A 19470-nucleotide genomic window follows, 5' to 3' on the forward strand; every position below is an offset into this window, starting at 1 on the left:
ACATTTAGTTGCATAATGATGATGAATGTGCAAAAATTAGGAATTATGGAAACAGTAATACTAATTAATAATTACTGGGGAGGTTTCAATAGTAAGAGGAAAATGTAGGGGAAAGTGCCAGCCTGCAGATGCATGGCCAATACCTTTTGACATAAGTCTTTCACGTCTGACCCATATTCTTTACTCTCTAATGATATTGTGGGATGACTGAAAAAATTTACCTCAATATAATGCATAGAGAACTGATTGCCACACTTAGCCCATTCAGCCCTCATGCATCTGATACTCTTTTGTCCATCTTTGTGCCTTTTTTTCCTATGCAGCCATTAATGTTTTCCAACTGGCTACATCATTGGGATTTATTTTACATTTGCTTTGCCCATAGCAGTCAAAACTGTGTCTTTCCTAAGCTCTCCTGTTTGGCTCTATTCTTCTACCTATCTGTGACTTATAAACAACCTACATATCTGCTTGGATTTCAGCTAATGCCACTAGTCATGTCCCTGCTTGAGAAAGATACCTTTTGGTTTAGCATTTTGCTTCTTTTTTTCATACAGTGTGTAGGCAAAGTTTAGGTCTTGTCTCCTTTTCCTTCATGAATGCTTTGTTTACAATAGAAATCCTCTGAGGATGCTTACGAGAAAGTGCAAGTGCATCCCATCCTTATCCCCCAAGCACAGATGCCTCCACTTTGGGAACCAGCAGTCTGGTATCTGGAAGGACTTTAAAATGCCAGTTATAAGGACCTGTAATTTTGTTGGAATTATAGCTCATACCATTTGTAATTCAGATCCCCGGATTATCAAGACTTCAGCTTTTTTCCCAGTTGTTATCCTCTGTTTCTTGCAAGCTACATTTATTTTTGAGGGGAACTACAGTCCCTGTCACAAGGGGTTTTTTATTAACATAGTACTCTGACACACTTTGGATGAATGATTCCTCTTGGCATCTAGAAACTCAAGTTCATAAAAGTGCATCTGCCTGTGGGCTTCTGTTCAGATTTCATTGGTTTATTTTTGACTTATAAATCCGTCAATTGCTTGGGACATCAACAGTCTGAGAAATCTCGTACTTTTTTCTATACTGTGCAGTAGAAGTAATGTTTAAGGGCAAGGATATTTGAGAAAAAGTTTTGTTGAATTTCTTGTGAGAATGCTGAAGGTAAAATCCATCTTTATTCCCTAGAACGCAGACCAATTCACATGTTCAGGAAAAGTACATTTCTGGGTTCTGATGTGGGGTGGCAAATGGTTTTGTACAGTGTACATTGGTAGGATTTCAGCTAGCTGTGCAGTGTGGGTATTTTCCAGTATCATGTATTACTAGTTATTTCTTTTTTCCAACTGAACATTTCAGATCCCACAAATGAGTTCTGAGAACTGAAGAAGAATACCTTTCTGTATTTAAAAGGATAAATAAAATCTAGCTTACATGTGAGGCATGTGGGCTGTGTTTTAGCATCAACAATAACCTCTTCTAAGAGTAGTGTAGTTGTCTGAGTTTCCATGGACAAAAGCTACTGTAAGAGTGATGTAATCCAGAGTTGAATGAAGTCATCCATCTTCTGTTTAAAGCTGCATGCTTGTCCTCAGTTAATTGAAGTATAAAATTTGCCTGCTTTTTCAGATGCACAAGTGTATCCACAAGTTGTCCTGAAGGTAATAAGAAATGATAGTGCTTAGTACATTGGTAAATGAGGCCACATTTTAATAAGTGACTAAATGTGGCCTCAAGATGCAACTTTATTCAGCACTGCTGTATGCCCTTTACCCTCCACTGCTGCAAAGAAGTTAAAAAAATAGAATATGACCTCAGGGGAGTCATAGGCTTATAGTGTCCCAGCCTGGCTACATGAAAATGCCATAATGTGAGACATGGTAACAATAAAAAACCCTAATTTCTTCCTGTTTATTTCCCTTGACTTACTTTTGATGAATTCAGCAACATTCAAGTTTTCCTCAAGTTCTGCAGCTTATAGAGCAGCTGAGTTCATTGGCTGTGCTTAAATAAAAGCAGAATAATTGCTCAGTATGGTGCAAGGGACAGAGCAATAAACAAGCGTACTGACAGGGGCTGGTTGTCACATCACTGTATGTAGTGACATACCACAGCTTGAGTAAGGAAATGTTTTAGTCAGCAAAACAGTTCTCCAGTCTCACTGGAGAACATAATGATGTGGGCAAGATGAACTGTCTGCCTCTCCATCTCCAATTTTGGTTACACCCCCACCCCTACCCCAGTTACATTAGAAGTAACGTGTACACGCATTATCACACAGAGCAGTGCAAACTCCACAGGGGCGATGGTGTCCAGCTATCCTGCCAGGGTTGCTATTAGTAATAAGCACTGTAGAAGTCGGCTTGTGTGCACGGAGGATTTTTAACTCAAAGCCTGTTTGATTCTGGTTTCTGTTACTTGGCCCAGTTTCTATTCCGCTTTATAGTACGTCAGCCTACACAAAGCTCTCAATCTTCTTTCAGGATAAATTCTCTCCAATATCCACTTTCTAGCTGTACGATAATTCACAAAGCTAATAAAGGAATGATCGCTCAGACTGAGCTTGTTGCTATGCAACCGCATTACTAAGATAACAACACAAGTAATTTTTATATAGCTGCTGTATCTTATACAACTGAACTCAATTATGCTTTATTTGGATTCAGTCAGGTTATCCTTGGCAACTTAGTTTGGAGTCTGTTTCAGCTTGGAATGAGAACTTTTTTTTTCTTAGAGGATACTTTTTAGGTCCCATTTTCTCCTTGGTTACTGACCCAGTTCATGACAACTGTTCATCTGGCTATGCAATTATAGCAGGATGGATTTCTCAGCTGATCAAAATCCAAAGCATTTTTAAAGGGTCCTTGGTAGAACATGATTTGAGTTGTTAAACAGAAAATGTGTTCCCTTGACATCAAGATGTGAATGTATGATTTTCAGTATTAAATGCTTAATTCTTTTATGGAAATTATTCTTTAACCAAATAGATATATATTTGGTATACGTGTGTGTGCTTGTTTGTGTTTATATATCTATTAATACATTATAGAACTGGATTTGCTATTGGCCTTCGGAACAAAGGTTAGTAAAAGGTATTATCAGGCTTTACTTTGCATTTCTATAATTTTGGTATTGTGTTTAAAATGTTTCTTTCTGCAGAAGGAGACATCAGAATTGATTATTTTGTTCTACAAGGAATATATTTTGCATTCTTTTGTGCAATGAGGAATTTTTAAATATATTAATGGAGTTCTAGATATCAACTTGAGAATATACTAAGTTTACAACTAACTCAGAAAAGAGTGAAACCTTTTTTTTAATGTAAAAAATTTGAAATTGCAATATTTCCAAGCTTTAACATTGCTTGATATTTATATCGCAGCATTATGACAGACATCCAGTGTACCTCCTGTTTCTTGGTGTTCTGAAGCCCTCTGCAGCTTTCAATCAGCCAGCATCCCTTGCCAGCTTCCACAGTGCAGTTATGTGCTGTGTCAGTACAATCTGATTGGAAAGCAGAATTGTAGGGGTATAGCAAAATTAACACAGTTTATTGTAAAAATAGAAAATCTAACAAATTATACATGAATTATTAATTCCTAAGGTAATTACATTGACTTTGTATGTCAGAATTTTACTGACATTGGCACAGGAGGTGGAATTCAGTTTGCAATTAAGACACCCCAATCTACATCTCTTTGTCTAAGCCCACGTTGTGATCAGCAGAGGTCAAGGATTCAGCTGGACCCAACTGAGTTGTCTATTTACAGGTTCGAAGCAATCATCATGATAGGATTAGCAGATTCCACTCAAGAGTTTATAGGGCTTGTGCTTTTTGAGTTCTGCTGGATACAGAGTAAGTTAGCTCTTTCCAAGTGTTTGTCTGTGTTGCCTGTGGCCGGATCAATCCCATATTAGGTACCTATTTTGCACTTCCTCAGTTCTGTAGGTAACACAGTCTGAAAAGGGGAACTTAGATGTCTATAGCAAGATCTGGTTGCCCAGTTATAGTTCTAGCAACTTTTTAGATGCTGTGATATGTCTTACTTGCACTCCAACTGCTATTACAGTCTTCCTGTAGAGCCTTGCATTACAGCCTTTATGGATGTCTTGGATATCTATGAGGTGTCATGCTGGATGTGACCTGTTAGCTAGGCATGTGTTTATGCTGTGGAATCCTGCCCAGAAACACACACATAAATATTAGGTACTTAAATCTGGGGCTGCACTGCACCCAGAATTACCAGCAACCAAAGATCTGCTGTTTTTCCTGCGAAGAGTTTAAGTCCAAGAGACTGAAGAATACATAGGCTGTGGTCTGGTTGAAGCTTCATCTATTCATCCTGATATGCAGTGTTAGGGGTGGTCTGTAAGGATTAGGATGATGGTAACAAGGGGATGGCTGGTATTGATTCGTTGCAACATGACATCTCTTCACAGCTGGACCTCCCCTGGCCTGTCCTTCTGTGGATGATCAGAGGCTATGACAGATAGCCTGTAAAGATCAGGAAACACATTAGGCAGCCTTGAGGACAGTTTGTTTGAAGTCATAAGGATCTTTCTGGCTCAGGAGATGGGAATCTGCTGCTGTCTCACTGAGCGAGCCAGAAGTGAGGGAAGTTGGATGGCTCAGATCTATCATGTCTGAGCCAGCTGGTGATTGCCTCATGCTGGGAGAGTGTTGCCTGTTCTCAGAGGGACTCCAGCCAAGGTCAGTGAGAGACTGGAGCTACTGTATGAAGCAAGACAGTTTTTAAAAAAAGGAACAGTGGAGTTATTTAAGGTTATGTGATTATGCTGCATTGAAGTCAGTGGTTTTCTACATGTTCACAGTAAAGTATCTGTAGCCATGATACCAATTAGCTGGGGTTTAAGGGTAGTGGATACTGCTGGCAGTATATGGGTATCATGTCTGTCTTTTGGCATTCTCCTGTTGGAAAACATTTCTTATCTAAGATAACACAGTTTTAAGAAAAGACAGAGGGTAAGACAGCTGAATTCCACAACTGGTAAGGAGAGACATAATATTTTTTAATATTGTCCAGGGCTTCAGAAGCCTTTTCTACTAATATTATAGTTGCAAGTTTTTTCTTTGAATGAATATAGAAGATTCCTGTTTGGATAGATAGGAATTTCTGAATTATTTCTGCTCAGACAATCTGTGGGCATGGAAACCTTTAATTCTTTGCAATTGGATTCCTACTGCATGCCACATGGCATATCTTACAATCACTGACTCCTGAAACACTTAGAAGTGTCCTTTGTTTTTTCATTAAATGTTTATAAGAGATTAATCTGCTTTATGCTAAATGGAAGACTGTTTCCTTAACTCATGTTTTATACTGTCAGTCATTATAATTTAGTATGTCATCTTCTTTGACAGTTTGTCTCTGCAATAACTCTCTATCAATATTGCTATCTTTTGTCAGTCTTTTGGACTGATGATTATTGACTTACAAAACCTTATACTTCACCATATCAAACTGCTTTCTTGTGATACATACCCCTTGACCACAGCAGGAGTTGCATCCTTCCTAGTCCTTCTTTGCACATAGAATTATGCTGAAATCTACCTTGAAATGCACGAAGTAAACATATTGGACTTCTCCACTTCACTGACTCACCCAATGTCTGTGTTCCTATGTGCAGTCCCAAATAAAGGCTTATATTTTTAGTTTTGCATGTAACTTCTGATTCACACTGAAATGTGCTGATGGTTCTGCAGCCAGGCTGTGGCTGGTCTTGCACGAATGCATAGCGTGCAAGTTAAACTCTCACTTCTGCTGCCCTTCTAATTTTTTCTAAAACTAGTTTCAGTTCCTGAATTTGCTCTGTCAGTGTTTGCTAGCTCATCTAAATGAATAAAGGTGACAGAGTCTTTGGCAAGACCTCTCAACAGCAGTCAAAGACAGTGGATCAACGAGAAGGAACAAATACTACCGAGAGAATATGTTGGAACCCATCCTTAGGGTTGTGATCTGCTAATGCCCCAAGGAAGACTGGTGAAATCATCATCAGTAATTTGAAAAGTCACATTGATACAAAGAGAAGCATTGCTGTCTAGGTCATGCTACTGTACAATATAATCCTAAGGGGTTTGGTTGAAATTTCACTTTTGTTAGTGAAGTTGCATTTTGTAAGGTAATATTTTTGAAAGTACTGTGTCTATAAAAGATACTGGATATTTTTCCCGAGGATATTCTCAATACACAGAACTGTTCTGTCTTGTCTTTTTTTTTTTTTTTTTTTTTTTTAAATAAGAAAATGCTAGTGAGTTTGTGGCATCTTCAAGACTGAACTAGAAAACAGAAAATCTAAATTATTTCAGGAATGGTAATCAATTTACTACCTTGAAACCATCCCCTTTACAGTTCATATAGTCAGTTGTGCCAAAAATTGATGTTCCCCCTCACTCCTCAACAAATAACAAAAAAACCTTTGAAAATCTTGATGTTTCTATCAAGCACCAAGAGCTCTGTCAACAAGCTTAGCAATAAAATGGGAAGCTGCTCTACCTAAATGGTTTGTAGGAGTTTTTGTAGGAGTATTTTTTCATTCTGACAAGCTTCCAAATAATCTCAAAAAGACTGTATCTGCTTCTTTCTGTCGTTATATGCTGCAGTCTTTTCACATCCTCTGAAATGTGTTCTTTGGAGAAATGTTGCAAGGAATCTTATCTATTTCATATTTTAAAAGTCAAAGGTATTCCATGGAAAACACATGCAGTGAGCTAGCTTGATTAGCCCGTAACTCACACTGCTCAGAATCAAGTCACTGTTGTTGTCTGTAGCTGTTCTTTACAATTGTCACATGAAGGCAATTAGAATTAAGTATCTTAATGTTTTAACCTTTCTTTTTAATTATTCATGTTTTGCTTTAGGAATGAGCAGTTTTTTAAAATATCAGTGTCCTTATTTATTTGCATTTTATTCCTTCATTATATTCACCTGTTCGAGTGTGTCTCCCAATATCCTAATAAAGGTGCATTTAATTTGAATGGGGCACAGAATTTAATCGTGAATAGTTATTTTCTAATGCAAAACAATATTAGAGTGGTAGACTGATTAATCATGCAATAAAAGATAAATTTATACTATCCTAAATATCTGTCTTGGCAGATATTGGAACTAATTTGTAAATACTTTGTAATTTAATGTCCAAGTCACATGGAAATGGAGATTTGGACTGGACTGACAAAAGATAAGCAGCTCTGAGTCACACAGACCAATCACCAGGAAAAATATATTGTCAGCAACAGTAATTACAGCAGGTAGTTGTGTCATTTACCCTGTTACAGATGAGTAAATGTGATGAGCTTGGAACGTACCAGCTGTCACACAGCGTTAACTTTGATGTTCAGGATTTGGAAACCTGTAGTAGAGTCTTCTAATGACAGTGCATTTAAAGAAACAAAGCTAAAGGTTTCACACCGTTCAAAGCAGAGATAAATGGCCAGTCCTATTCAAGATAAGATTGATTTCTAGAAAGGGGAGGATTCATCAAGAGTATCTGTTTTCATTTGTTTCAGTGTTTTTAAAATTTTGGAGTGTGAAAATACTTAGAAAAATTTGTTACCTTGTTCCTAACCCTTCAGAAGGTGAAACTGGATGGACTTAAATTCTGTCTGCATCATTTTAATGCCTGAGAGGTAAATTTTGGTGGTGGTGGTAGTCTGAACAGATATTCCAGTCTGTTTTGAATACCCTGGGTTTATGTTAGTACACCTTCCATAGGGTGGGCTTCATCTTAGTTTGAAGTCCTCTGGAGTTGTTCATGGCATCTCTGCTTAAATCCTAACTTTTCCAAAGAGCAGACTTGTGAAGGAAGTAAGATTACAGAGGTGAAGTCATTCTGGCCTGACAGTAATAGTAGCAAAATTGAATATCTGGACAAGTTTACTTTCTTTTTAACTTCATTGATTATAAATTCATATTTTGAGTTTTTGAGACCTGAACAATACTGTAGACTTCATATCTGTGGTTCTGCTTTTTAGAACAATTCATGGTGCTCCTAAACAACACAGCAAATTTGATGGCAGAATTTTTCAGATATGTAGAGTTCGCTGAGGTGTGCTTATGCAAATACTTATTTATCAATATAAAATACACATAAATATCTTAAAAGTATTCCAACCTTAATGATTCTTTGATATATGTAAGTACAGAAATAATTAATTGTAAGCTTGATAGACACTAGCAATTGAACTATGGCAACAAAAACATGATGTGGTCTGGAAAATGTACCCATGAAACAAGTTAGCCAGTGTCAAGTTTCATATCATTACAGGGGTTAGGGAAGGAAGGTGGAAGCGCATTTTGTTGCAGCTCCTTTACTGTGCTGTGCAGTTTTTTGTTAGAATCAGTTCAGACAGCTCTGCGGGTTATCTCCTGGCATCAAGGGCTCTATCTGAACTGCAGAAGCCAGGAGCACTTCATGGCTTTCAAAGCCAGCTGTGTGTGTTAGCTCTTCCCTGATACTGCACAGCAGTGAGGACTGGCTGTACCATTCTCCCCAGGTGCTTTTGTGTCCAGGGAAAGGCAGCTGACATGCAGTGTTCATGAAGGATATGCTTGCTGTGCTGTTTTGGTGAGCCTTTGTAAACTATCAGGGAGGATAATGGGGAAAATTGGGTGTGTCACTGGAGATGGCACCAAGGCTGGCCAAAGGGAAAAGCAGCAATATTGCTTTGCCTTACCACCACTGAAGTATAACTTTGTCCCCGTTTTCGAGTAGAGAACCCTCTTTGAAATCAGGTGAGCAACACTTAAAGAAGGCCTCCTCCCCCTAGAGAGCTCAAGCATCTTGTCTTGTCAAAAATAGTGCTGTCCTTAATACACAGTGAGTGATCTGAGTGTCTGAGTCACAGCACTGCCAGGGAAATGAGAGGAACTACTTCATGCATTAAGAAATCTCTCTGCTGCATGAGAAAACAGGAAAAAAACCTCATTTGTTTCCTAACATTTATGGTTAGGTAAGTTGCTCCAGATTCCTGCAGACAAGAGCAGGATCAAAGCAACAGCAGCATTTCATCCACCACTGTGGTGCCTCTCATTTTCTTTGCCAGACAAGTGCTGACTTTGATAATGGTGCTGTAATGTTGTAACTGATTTTCCAAGAGCCCCTGAAATGTGTTGACAAACCCTGGTCACAATGCTATTCCAAAAAGAACAGAAGCAGCACCAGCTGTTTCCAGAGAGCTTTGAGAACATTACTGTTCTCTGGCAGTTTTGGTTGCTGAGACATCTTTCTTCTATCATGTTGTGCTTATCCACCTTCTGTTAACTTTGTGCTGAGAAAGTCTTCAGAGGTGTTTTTAGGGAGCCTTTTGGTCATGTGGGTAATCTCTAAGTTGTTACTAGTGCAATATGAGAACAGGCAGCAAGTTACCAGCCTCAACAGCAGTCAGGTTACTTCACAGCTTTTATTTGTGTAACAAATATGCATGGGAGGGAGGCCAAACACCCAATGGGTATCTGTTGCTGGTGGCAGACTTGTTATAACATGGAGCCTTTCAGTAAGGAAACGGTAAATAAAAAGGGTTGGAATTAGGAGAAGAACTAAAATAAACATTTTTCAGTTGGCTGAGGAAAACATATTTGCAGCTCTAGTCTGGCTATTCTACTAGCAGTGAAGTAGGGAGCACCACTAAAGATGCAGAATTTGCTATCACTATCACTTTTGACAACGTAATAGAAGATTTTGAAAGCATCAGTTTATCATAAGTGTCTGGGAGGCTTTGTATACAATAAAAGTTGGAATTAAGTAAGATTTACCTAGGAATAAATAGTGCATCTGGCTAGATTAAAAAAAAAAAAGAGATAAAAAACCAGATGACTCTGTGGAGAAAGTCTAGAAAGTGTACACAATGAAATACCTTTTAAAAGAAAGAAACCTCTTTTTAAAGTGTCCCTGGTAAAAGATATTAAGAGATCAGTTTGAATTAAGGCAAAAAATAAGTGGGTGATGAGTCCTTGTCAAGGTCTAGACTGAAATCTCTTAAGGTGGGATTTTCAAAGTAATTTTGCATTTATGCTACAGTCCTGCCATTGAAATTGGTGGGAGTTACAGATGTTCCTTCAGGAAAAACAGTTAGGTCTCTCCTAAATGGTTTAGAAAATCCTTTCCTTAAACTTTTCTATTCAAGAGGGAGTATAGAAAATGGCAGATGTGACAGAAAGGGGAGATAAATTAAAGCTTTTTTAACTTCAGCTGTCAGGCAAAATATTCTTCAATATATTTACTCTGCCTAACTGGTTGAAAAGTATAAAGATTCACAGGATGTTGCATGAATTAATATTGGTTAATGTTGCAATAGAAGCCTCCATGAGAGGAGTTATTTTGTAAAAATATGTATTATTCCATGAAATCAGAAATTACAAAACACATTTTGAGGATAATGAATCTTAGTTTAACAAAGTTTAAATGATTTGATGAAGAGCTGTAGAGGAAGATGGAGGGCATAAGGGCAGGCCTGCCTTGAAATACGTATTTTATCCATGAATTTGTCTTTTTTGTCAGAAATGACTTAGTATATCTTTGTCTTCCCAGTGTTCCAAGAGATCTTGGTACAGACTTCTTGGTGTGCAGATACCACACAAAATATGGACTGGTCAACATTCAAGTTATGTGTTAGACTTTTCAGGCTGAGTCCTAGATGAGACTGTTTAGAGCCATAAGAGTCATTACTAGAGCTACAGAATTTGGAAATATTAGTGGAGAATTCAAAAGGACTTAAAGCTAGGAGTTACGTATTCCATAAGTCTAGGAGGAAGATCCAGAACAGGAATAACCAAAAAGTAAAGAAAAAAGATTTTTGCAAAGCAAAAAGTCTTAAAGTCAAAGGATAGGAAAAAAGATATATGCTTCTTGTAGGCTTTGGTGTGCAAAATAGTTTTCTTTAGATGAAAGTCTGTTGTGAAATAAAACATAAAATTGAAAATCTTTTTAGAGTAAGTTTTTGAAAAACTAGCATTAACTGGAATTAGAATGTCTTATATTTTTGGAAGTTATATTTGCATATAAACATGCAGTATTCCTCTACATACTTTTGGTCCCAGGATCTTTCTTGCGTTACCTGCCTTAGTAAAGAGCATACACACATTAAGAGTTTTGGCTCTCCTAGAAAGAAAAAAAAAGTCATGATTGGAAATGTGAGGTATTTTAGGGATGGATTTCATCATCACATACAGTGTCATGATTTGTTTCTTTTGTGAAACAAATTACACCAGTTCCAAAAGTTCAGCTCAGTCTGCATCTGTTTTGAGTCTTGTCAGAGCTGCAGCCAACTTGGAGCTCTCTCCAGAACCCTCCTGGCCTCACAGGCAGATGTGAGGAGAGTGAGTGCTTGTTTTTTCAGTACTTTTAATCCTACATCAGTAATCACCAGTAATATAGATTCCCATTTATGTCTTCCTAGTAGTATAACTAGGATGCAGTTCTGGAGCTTTGTTTTTTCATATGGATGTGGAAAGGAACACTGGATTTTGGATGTATCCCCAAGTGGATTTTCTTCCTAAGGTTTCCTTACAGTTGCATTATTTTTCGGTTTTTTATTATATTAAGACCAAATACAGAATAAGTATATAAGCTAATAGCTGGAAGAGAGAAAAGAGATCTGGATGAGTTAATGGTAGCTGTTCTCCCTGAAGAACAACCATGGACTAAGCTATTGCCAACAGAAACAGCATCTCAGAAAGCAGGATGATCTCTAAAACAGACCTTGAGAATAGAATTTTTCTATTTCAGAGCTATTTTTATTTTCTATTTCAGAGCTATTTTTATTTTCTACATAATTAAAAGAAAAAAGTAGGAAAGTTCTGAACATAGGTGTGCTGGGTTTGGCTGGGGCCGAGTTAATTGTCTTCACAGTGGCTAGTAAGTGGCTGTGTTTTGGATTTGTGCTGAACACAGGGTTGATAATACAGAGATGTTTCTGTTCTTGCTGAGCAGGGCTTACACAGAGCCAAGGCCATTCTGCTTTCTTACTGACACTCTGGGGAGGAGACTGGGGGTGCCTGGGAGGTTGGGAGGAGCCACAGCCTGGACAGGTGACCCAAACTGACCAAAGGGAGATTCCAGACCATGTGCCATCATGCTCAGTATATACGGTGGGGGAAAGGAGGAGGGAGGGGGACATTTGGAGTGATGGAGTTTGACTTCTCCAGTAACCATTACATGTGGTGGGCCCCTGCTCTCCTGGAGCTGGCTGAACACCTGCTTGGCATTGCAAAGCAGTGAATTAATTCTTTGTTTTGCTCTGCTTGTGTGTGTAGCCTTTCCTTTCCCTATTAAATTGTCTTTATCTCAAACCATGAGTTTTGGGCTTTTGCCCTTCTGATTCTCTCCCTGATCCTGCTGGGGGAGGGAGCAAGCAGCTGCTTTACAGAAATTGTCATTTATGACTGCGCTGAAGAAAGAATTAGAAAATGAGGACCAAGAACAGCATGGATATATGGGAGTGGATGAAGATAAAAATTAATCAAGTAACAGGATTAGCAGGGAACAAACTCTTGTAGACCTGGCTTTTGGTGTCCCCAGCTTTGAACTGAAGACAGATGCTGGTGGTCATTAATGATTAATGACTTGAGCATTAACTCAGAGTAAACTTTGTTATGGTAACTCTATGAGTAATTAAAACACAGGTTCTATTTGCTTTTAAATTAAGAAATAGCTATAGAAAAAATAAATTCAGGAATATCAATCAAAATTTTAACATAAATACATGGAAAATATAAAATCATAGACTCCTTTAGGTTGGAAAAGGCCTTTAAGATCATCAAGTCCAACCCAGCACTGCCAAGTCCACCACTGAGCTATGTCCCTACATGCCACATATACATGCATGTCTTTTAAATACCTCCAGGGATGGTTACTCAAACACTTCACTGGGCAGCCTGTTCCAGTGCTTAACAGCCCTTACAGTGAGGAATATTTTCCTAATATCTAATCTAAACCTCCCATGGTACAACTTGAGGTCAGTTTCTCTTCTCCTATTGCCTGTTACTTTGGAGATGAGACTGAGGCCTCACCTGTCTACAACCTCCTGTCAGGTAATTGTAGAGAAGGTCCTCCCCAGGCTAAACAATTCCAATTCCCTCAGACACTCCTCATAAGACTTGTTCTCTGGTCCCTTCAGCAGTTTCAATGCCCTTCTTTGGACACCTTCCAGCAAATAGTTCAATAAATTTACAGCATTTGCTCTTTAAAAATAGTGTGCATATACTGAGATTTAAATTAACTGCCAATTAGAGTTTAAATGAGTTAATGTGAAGTCTTAAAGAAATTAACCATCTGTCATTTCTCAATGATCTTAATGGAATAAGTCTTCCATATTACACATGTAATTGCTACTAATTTTTGTCTCGTACATGAACTGTAGGTGGGGGAAAAAAACCCTTGTAGTCAAGATAAACTGTAAGTGGGCATTTAAGTATGTTGGCATTGATAATTCAAGTAACTTGTATTTGTTCTCACTGCCACATCAGATGGTCAGCTGGTCACCATGGTTCTGTAGTTCTGTACCAAATCAATGGTACAAGGAGACAGAAGGCCAAAGTAATTTCAATTCTTGAATGCAGAGGGATCAAAAGGGAAAATTACCTAATACATTCTCTTTATTTAAATTATTTTAATTTCATCCTGGTTCACAAGTTCTTCACTCAGCAGTGAATAGCTGTTGCATCATGTTACAAGATTACAATTGCACGAATGTATCTTATTTATATTTTTGGGAAGTTTTATGCATTTCTGCACCTTAAACATGATCTCAGCTCTTATTTTCCAGTGTTGGTAATGATGGTTCAGGAAAACTGCCAGCATAATATTTTTATCCCTAAGTAAGTGATGCAACTCAGTCATCGTTCCTATTTGCTATTGGATTGGATTATGATTATTTATTTTTTTTCTTAGACCTTTGAAGAATTTGCATATACAAGGAAAATACTGGGAAGGCTTGCAGTATGCATGTGGGAAATGTGATACATTTATTTTTAATCACTAAATAGACAGTAGGAAGGACAGGGACTTACGTTGCAAAGTGCTAATGAGGAGGCAGCTGCCACACCTTGTGGTCAGCATGTTAAATTTTACTAAGTTCAGCAAGAATCTCTGCACAGATAACAAATTTAGTAAGACAGATCCCCAGCTGTCATTGCATTGAGATACATTACAGCATCTAGTGGGTCCTGATCGGTTTATGCCATCAGTCTCACCTCGTAGGGTGCAGTACTTCACCCTCGGTACCCTCCTGAAGTAAAGTTTTTCCCCAGCAAGCAATATGGAATATTCTAAAGTAGTATTTCAAAATTAACCAAAATAAAATAAAGTTCTTCACCTTTACTGTATGTGCCTATATATAGGTATGTATGTATATATATATTTGTATATATATATTTGTATGTATGTATTTGTATATATATATATTTGTGTGTATTATATTATGTATTTGCACACGCAAACATGCTTAAGTAAATCAGTTACATCATCACGTAATTTTTGCCTTTTTAAGTTGTCTCTGGCAAAAGAACTACTTAATGAGACATTCATATGCACTTACTGTTACTGTTGTTATTACCATGGAGCAATAGCAAATTCTGGAGTTAAAATTTTTTCTCTATCTAGAAAGATCTCATTCCAGAGATAGTTTAGTCAATATAAATAGAGTATTTAAAACTTCATTTGGTTCCCAGAACACAGATTTTATGAATTTTAACACTGTTGAGCTTAAGTCCTGAACAGTGCAAAATGGAATTTAGATATATCAGATAATAAAGCTTTAGAAGTCATCATTGAAACCAGTGCATTTGGTCTTTCTACAAGATGTTTATGCAATTTCAGGTTGGTTAATCATTAAAATTTCTCAGCAAAAATAATTTTTATTTCTTTGCCTCTGTAATACTATTGTACCTGGCCTGTTCCCATCTTCATTCTGGTGTGCAGTGAAATAAGTATAGAACTTCCATTAAATGTGTCACATGATTTTTAAAGATTTTTGAAATAAATGGCCTTGAGAAATAAAGTTCTGCCATTAGCAAATAATGTTTCTAAACTGGTTTTTGAACTTAAAAACCATATTTCAGGTTCTCTTTTAATGATTCTTTTATAAATTGCTTTTTTGCTTTTTTGTAATGCATGGTCCTGTCTGCTTCTGCAGTTTCTGATTTGTTGTTTCAGATTGATCAACTCAGGTTCTGCAATTTTCTCCATTTTCTTTTAAGGTGACTTTCCAAGTGTTTGATTAAAAAAAGAAACCAAAATGATAAGCATGAGTTAATGAAGAATTGTGAACAGAACACCACCCTTTTTATTAATAAGAAGTATTTCTGTTTTAATAAATCTGAACAGTCTATCTTGTTATTACTAGTGAAAAACCTGTTTCTGATGGTCTCTTTAAATTGGTGTGGATAGTGTGCCAAGTGCTGAAAGAGTAGATGTAGTGACATGGTTTAGGTACAGGATTTTTTCACATGTAGATTACCATGTAATCAGTCCATGAAAGAAGTGTAAGCTGTCTGCTCTGTTAGGTGTCACTGTAAGAAGCAATATGAAGAAACACTATGTTTAAATGGTTTTAATTGTGTTATTGAAGCTAAGATCAGATGATACAGAGAAACAAATCTAGATGGATTGTAAAACACACTGATCCATTTTTTGCTGGTTTTTTTTGCATTCCTATAATTTAAAAATCTCTTCTCCTTTAATTGAAGCACAAATTTCCTCGTAACTCTGAAACATTTTCCTCCTAAAAACGACAAGTAAACTTCAAGAATCATTTATGAGACCATGAATTTTTCATGAGTCACTAATACATGATTTCAATAAAAATAGACCTAAAGTTTGAGTATATAACCACAGAAGAAGTAGTGATGGCTGTTTCTAGAGAAGCATCTCCATGAACTTTCTTACAGGAGGATAAGAAACCCCAAAGCTTACATAGAGTGCAATACCAGGCATATTGCCTTTGCACCCAAGTCCTGTTATTTAGCTGATGGAAAGTTAATTTTACTGATACTGCATGCTTTAAGAAAAAAATCCATCTTGAAAGACTCAGTAGTTTTTCTTACCCCCAAAAAAGTAAATGTTAGGAAGGCACACTCAAGTGTGGCAGTCATCTTTTTATACAAAGGACGTACATCTGTGCAGATGGTCTTCAAGGCTCTTGGCTTGCAAACCTTAGTGGGCTTTCAGAGCTGCTCCAGACACACACACTGAGCCCTTCCTCTTGCTGTGGCAGTCTGTGATCACCTGCTGTCCTCTAATACATTCTTTTTCTTCGATAAGAGCTGCTGTACATGCCAGGGATGCTTCTGCCTTCCTAAGGCATAGATGGATGACTATGCTTTCTCTTTGAGGATGATACTTAATTTGTCAAATTCAGTTATTTAAGCTGAGTTTACCAGTGTGATGTATTGTTGTAGGGACCCTTCCTCCTGAGAAACCAAGATAATGGCTTTGCAAGATATTTTGGCCTGCTGAATATGTTTCACGCATTTCCATAGTTATTTTCCTCTTGTGTGTTTTTTAAAAATTACAAGATAATATAGAATTACCATTTTAATAAAAAACATATTTAACTAGTATCATAATATTAACACAAAATAAGAAACCCAGGATACTGTTACAATACAGATTATACTTTTTAACCTAATTTGCATGGTCATTACTTTATTTTTCTATTATGGAGTGGTTTCACATAAATATTGTTTCAGCCAGCATAAGAGATTTCCCTATGTTAGGAGGTCAGAGTCAAATATTAAATGGATTTTAGAGGGGCTGGATCATTTGGTGAACAATAACAATTTTAGTTATTCATGCTGAGAACAAAGTAATTAAATCTCATGCTGGAGGGCAGAGGCCTGCAGCCTGTGCTCTACTGCATCCAATGAGGGTTGAGGAGAGCATGATTGGTCATACAAGAGACACATAAGTCCTTGTTTAGAAGAGGGATATGAGGTTAATATTGTTAAAAACCAAACAAACAGCAAACCCACCAAAATAAAACTAAATTGTGTAGCATTTAAAATTTATTAGCTACATTGAGGTGAATATTTCCCCATTTAAAACAAGTCCCTGCCATTACTAGAGGAAAATTTACCTCTACTGATGGATTGGATATGTGCCGTTCTGCCAGGTTTATACTCCTACAGTTTATGGCCACTATTGAAACAGCAAGTTGAACATTTCCATAGTGATTTGCAAATGTTAAACTAATTTTCTCGACAACTCTGTGGGGTATGTGCAGACATTATTTATAAAGAGAAGTCTTCCCCCTCAAAATGGGGGAAGAAAGAGCATCTGATTCCAGATTTAAGACTTGTGCTAAATAGCCAGAACTGACCTAAGCTGCACTAATAAAATTCGCTAAAACCTGGGCAGAATGATAACTGTGAAAACCTCACATGCAGGTTAGTCCATGTGTGCTGATTAAAATTCAATGTCTTTATGTTCCCGAGACAGCTGGTTTTCCTGAAATTTAAATTTCAGGGCTCTGAAATTATATGTGGATAGACGAATACTGTTGATTTAACAAAAATGCAAGGAATATTTCCAGAAGATGGAAGCATTTTGTTTTGACACCTACAGACTAAGATATTGCATTTTGAAAATAATAGAGCTTTTCATGTATTTTGAAATGATACTTTAGGGCATCGTATTTTAAGATTCATTTACCATTTCTTAAAAATCACAAACTAAAACATTAAAATGTTCTGTAGACTAAACACTTAAGCAATGCCTCTTATTTTTTTCAGATTAAGTAGTGCATTTCAAGTCAGCACAAAATCACATTCTGCAGGCTGTTAATTTATTCCCAAAAGGGATATTTCCTAGTATGTCCTAGTCACCAGACTGAGGAGTCTCATCCATCACACTCCAGTGCTAGGAAATGCCATGGTAAAAAGTCCCTTGAAAAGCAGGCAAACCTCTGTGTTCAGGTTATTTATTTCATCTAAATAAAGCGCTTTGTATGGGCTGAAGGGAGGGAAAACACGGGCTGCACTTTGAAGACCTGCCTTCTGCTAACCATGTCTTTTGCAGTTTGGAGCGTGCGTCTCGCACCATTAGTCAGCTTTCCGAAGGAAACTCTAAGAATCCCGCATAAAATAAACCCACATGAATAAATTATACTGTAGAAGTAGCATATGGATTTTCAGCGTGCTAGCCAGCTTTTTGGCAAATGTTTATGAGAACACTGTAGCCCACATTGAAAGTGTAATGATGGTGGCTCTCTGTTAATGAAAGTGGAATTATGCTGCAGTGCAGTTATCACATACTAGTATGTGCTAAAAATAGATACCCTGGCTATCCCATGGTTACATGTTCACATAGCCAGCCCTATTGCCAGTAAATACTACTGTGTTTCTCTCTTTTTAGTATGGAAACCTATACGAAGCTGTTATTTTGCTGTGGTTTTAAAAATTCAGGACCATCCCATTCTTGTTTCCCTTTTCAGAGCATGACGAATGTGTAACAAACCAGCACAACTGTGATGAAAATGCACTCTGTTTCAACACTGTGGGTGGGCACAACTGCGTCTGCAAGCCGGGTTACACGGGAAATGGTACCATCTGCAAAGGTAAGCTGCTGGAAACCTGAATGAGATGCTCTGTCACAGCTGATGCAATTCTGGTCATGTGCCTTGAACAAGACAGACAAAAAGCCAGGCTACACACTTGAGTCCTGCACCTATATGATCTGCACAGGCATATATACACTGACTTTACATTTGGCAGTTTGCAGTAATTTGAGGATGATGCATACATAGATAGTAGGCTCTAAAATTCGTAGTTGTTATGTTTTGGTTTTTGTGTCAGCAGTTTCTGTATATGCTATACCATTCAAGGAAGCTTACAGTTGCCAACAAAGTTATGTCTGTGAAAATATTGTCAGATTTACATTGTCCATGGTCAATGACCTGCTATTTTACTTGGATGAACTAAAAATTGTTTGGTATGTCTTTTTATCGTGAGTGAGAAAAGCAATAGACATGGACACACAAAACTTTCACTACAAGTGAGGTGTCATGTTTTCTAATACTCTGATTCAATGCTAAACATTAGAACTTAAATTTCTAGTCTTCCCACAGGTACAATGCTGCTTTTATTTCTGTTGCATTTCGCATCAAAAGAAATGATACTTGGTAGTTGGGCCCAAATTCTTGGAAGTTCTCAAGCTCTGAGCACTGGATTTAGAGAGTGCTTGAAAATAAAAGCAGCGTAGCTGTGGGGGAATGAGCTCAGATGTGAGAAGTGGGACAGATGCAGCAATATCATACCCAATCTTCCTTGAAGTTGTGCCTCGGTGCTCTTGATCTCTGAGATGTCAGAATCTAAGGGTCCAGAGTTAACACTGATAATGTCACATAGATGCCTTCTGCTGCTGTGTGTTGCCAAATCTAAGCAACACAGAATTTCTTTAATTGCTAAGTCCGATTAATGTCTTAGCACTAGTTATTCCATCACCTGATTAACAGTACAA

General features: G+C 37.5%; 1 protein-coding gene across 1 annotated transcript in view; it reads left to right on the forward strand.

The window, feature by feature from the left end:
• NELL2 (neural EGFL like 2) overlaps nucleotides 1-19470 on the forward strand; it is a gene marked incomplete at both ends in the record, with an annotated part of 139731 nt that overhangs the window by 81593 nt on the left and 38668 nt on the right. Inside the window, one exon of the mRNA XM_082279796.1 lies at nucleotides 18446-18568. Within this exon, the coding sequence (XP_082135922.1) occupies nucleotides 18446-18568 (123 nt within the window). The remainder of the gene's footprint in view (nucleotides 1-18445; nucleotides 18569-19470) is intronic.

This window comes from Coloeus monedula (assembly GCF_965178545.1).
Source record: "Coloeus monedula genome assembly, chromosome: 4".
In the NCBI taxonomy this organism is placed as follows: Eukaryota; Metazoa; Chordata; class Aves; order Passeriformes; family Corvidae; genus Coloeus; species Coloeus monedula.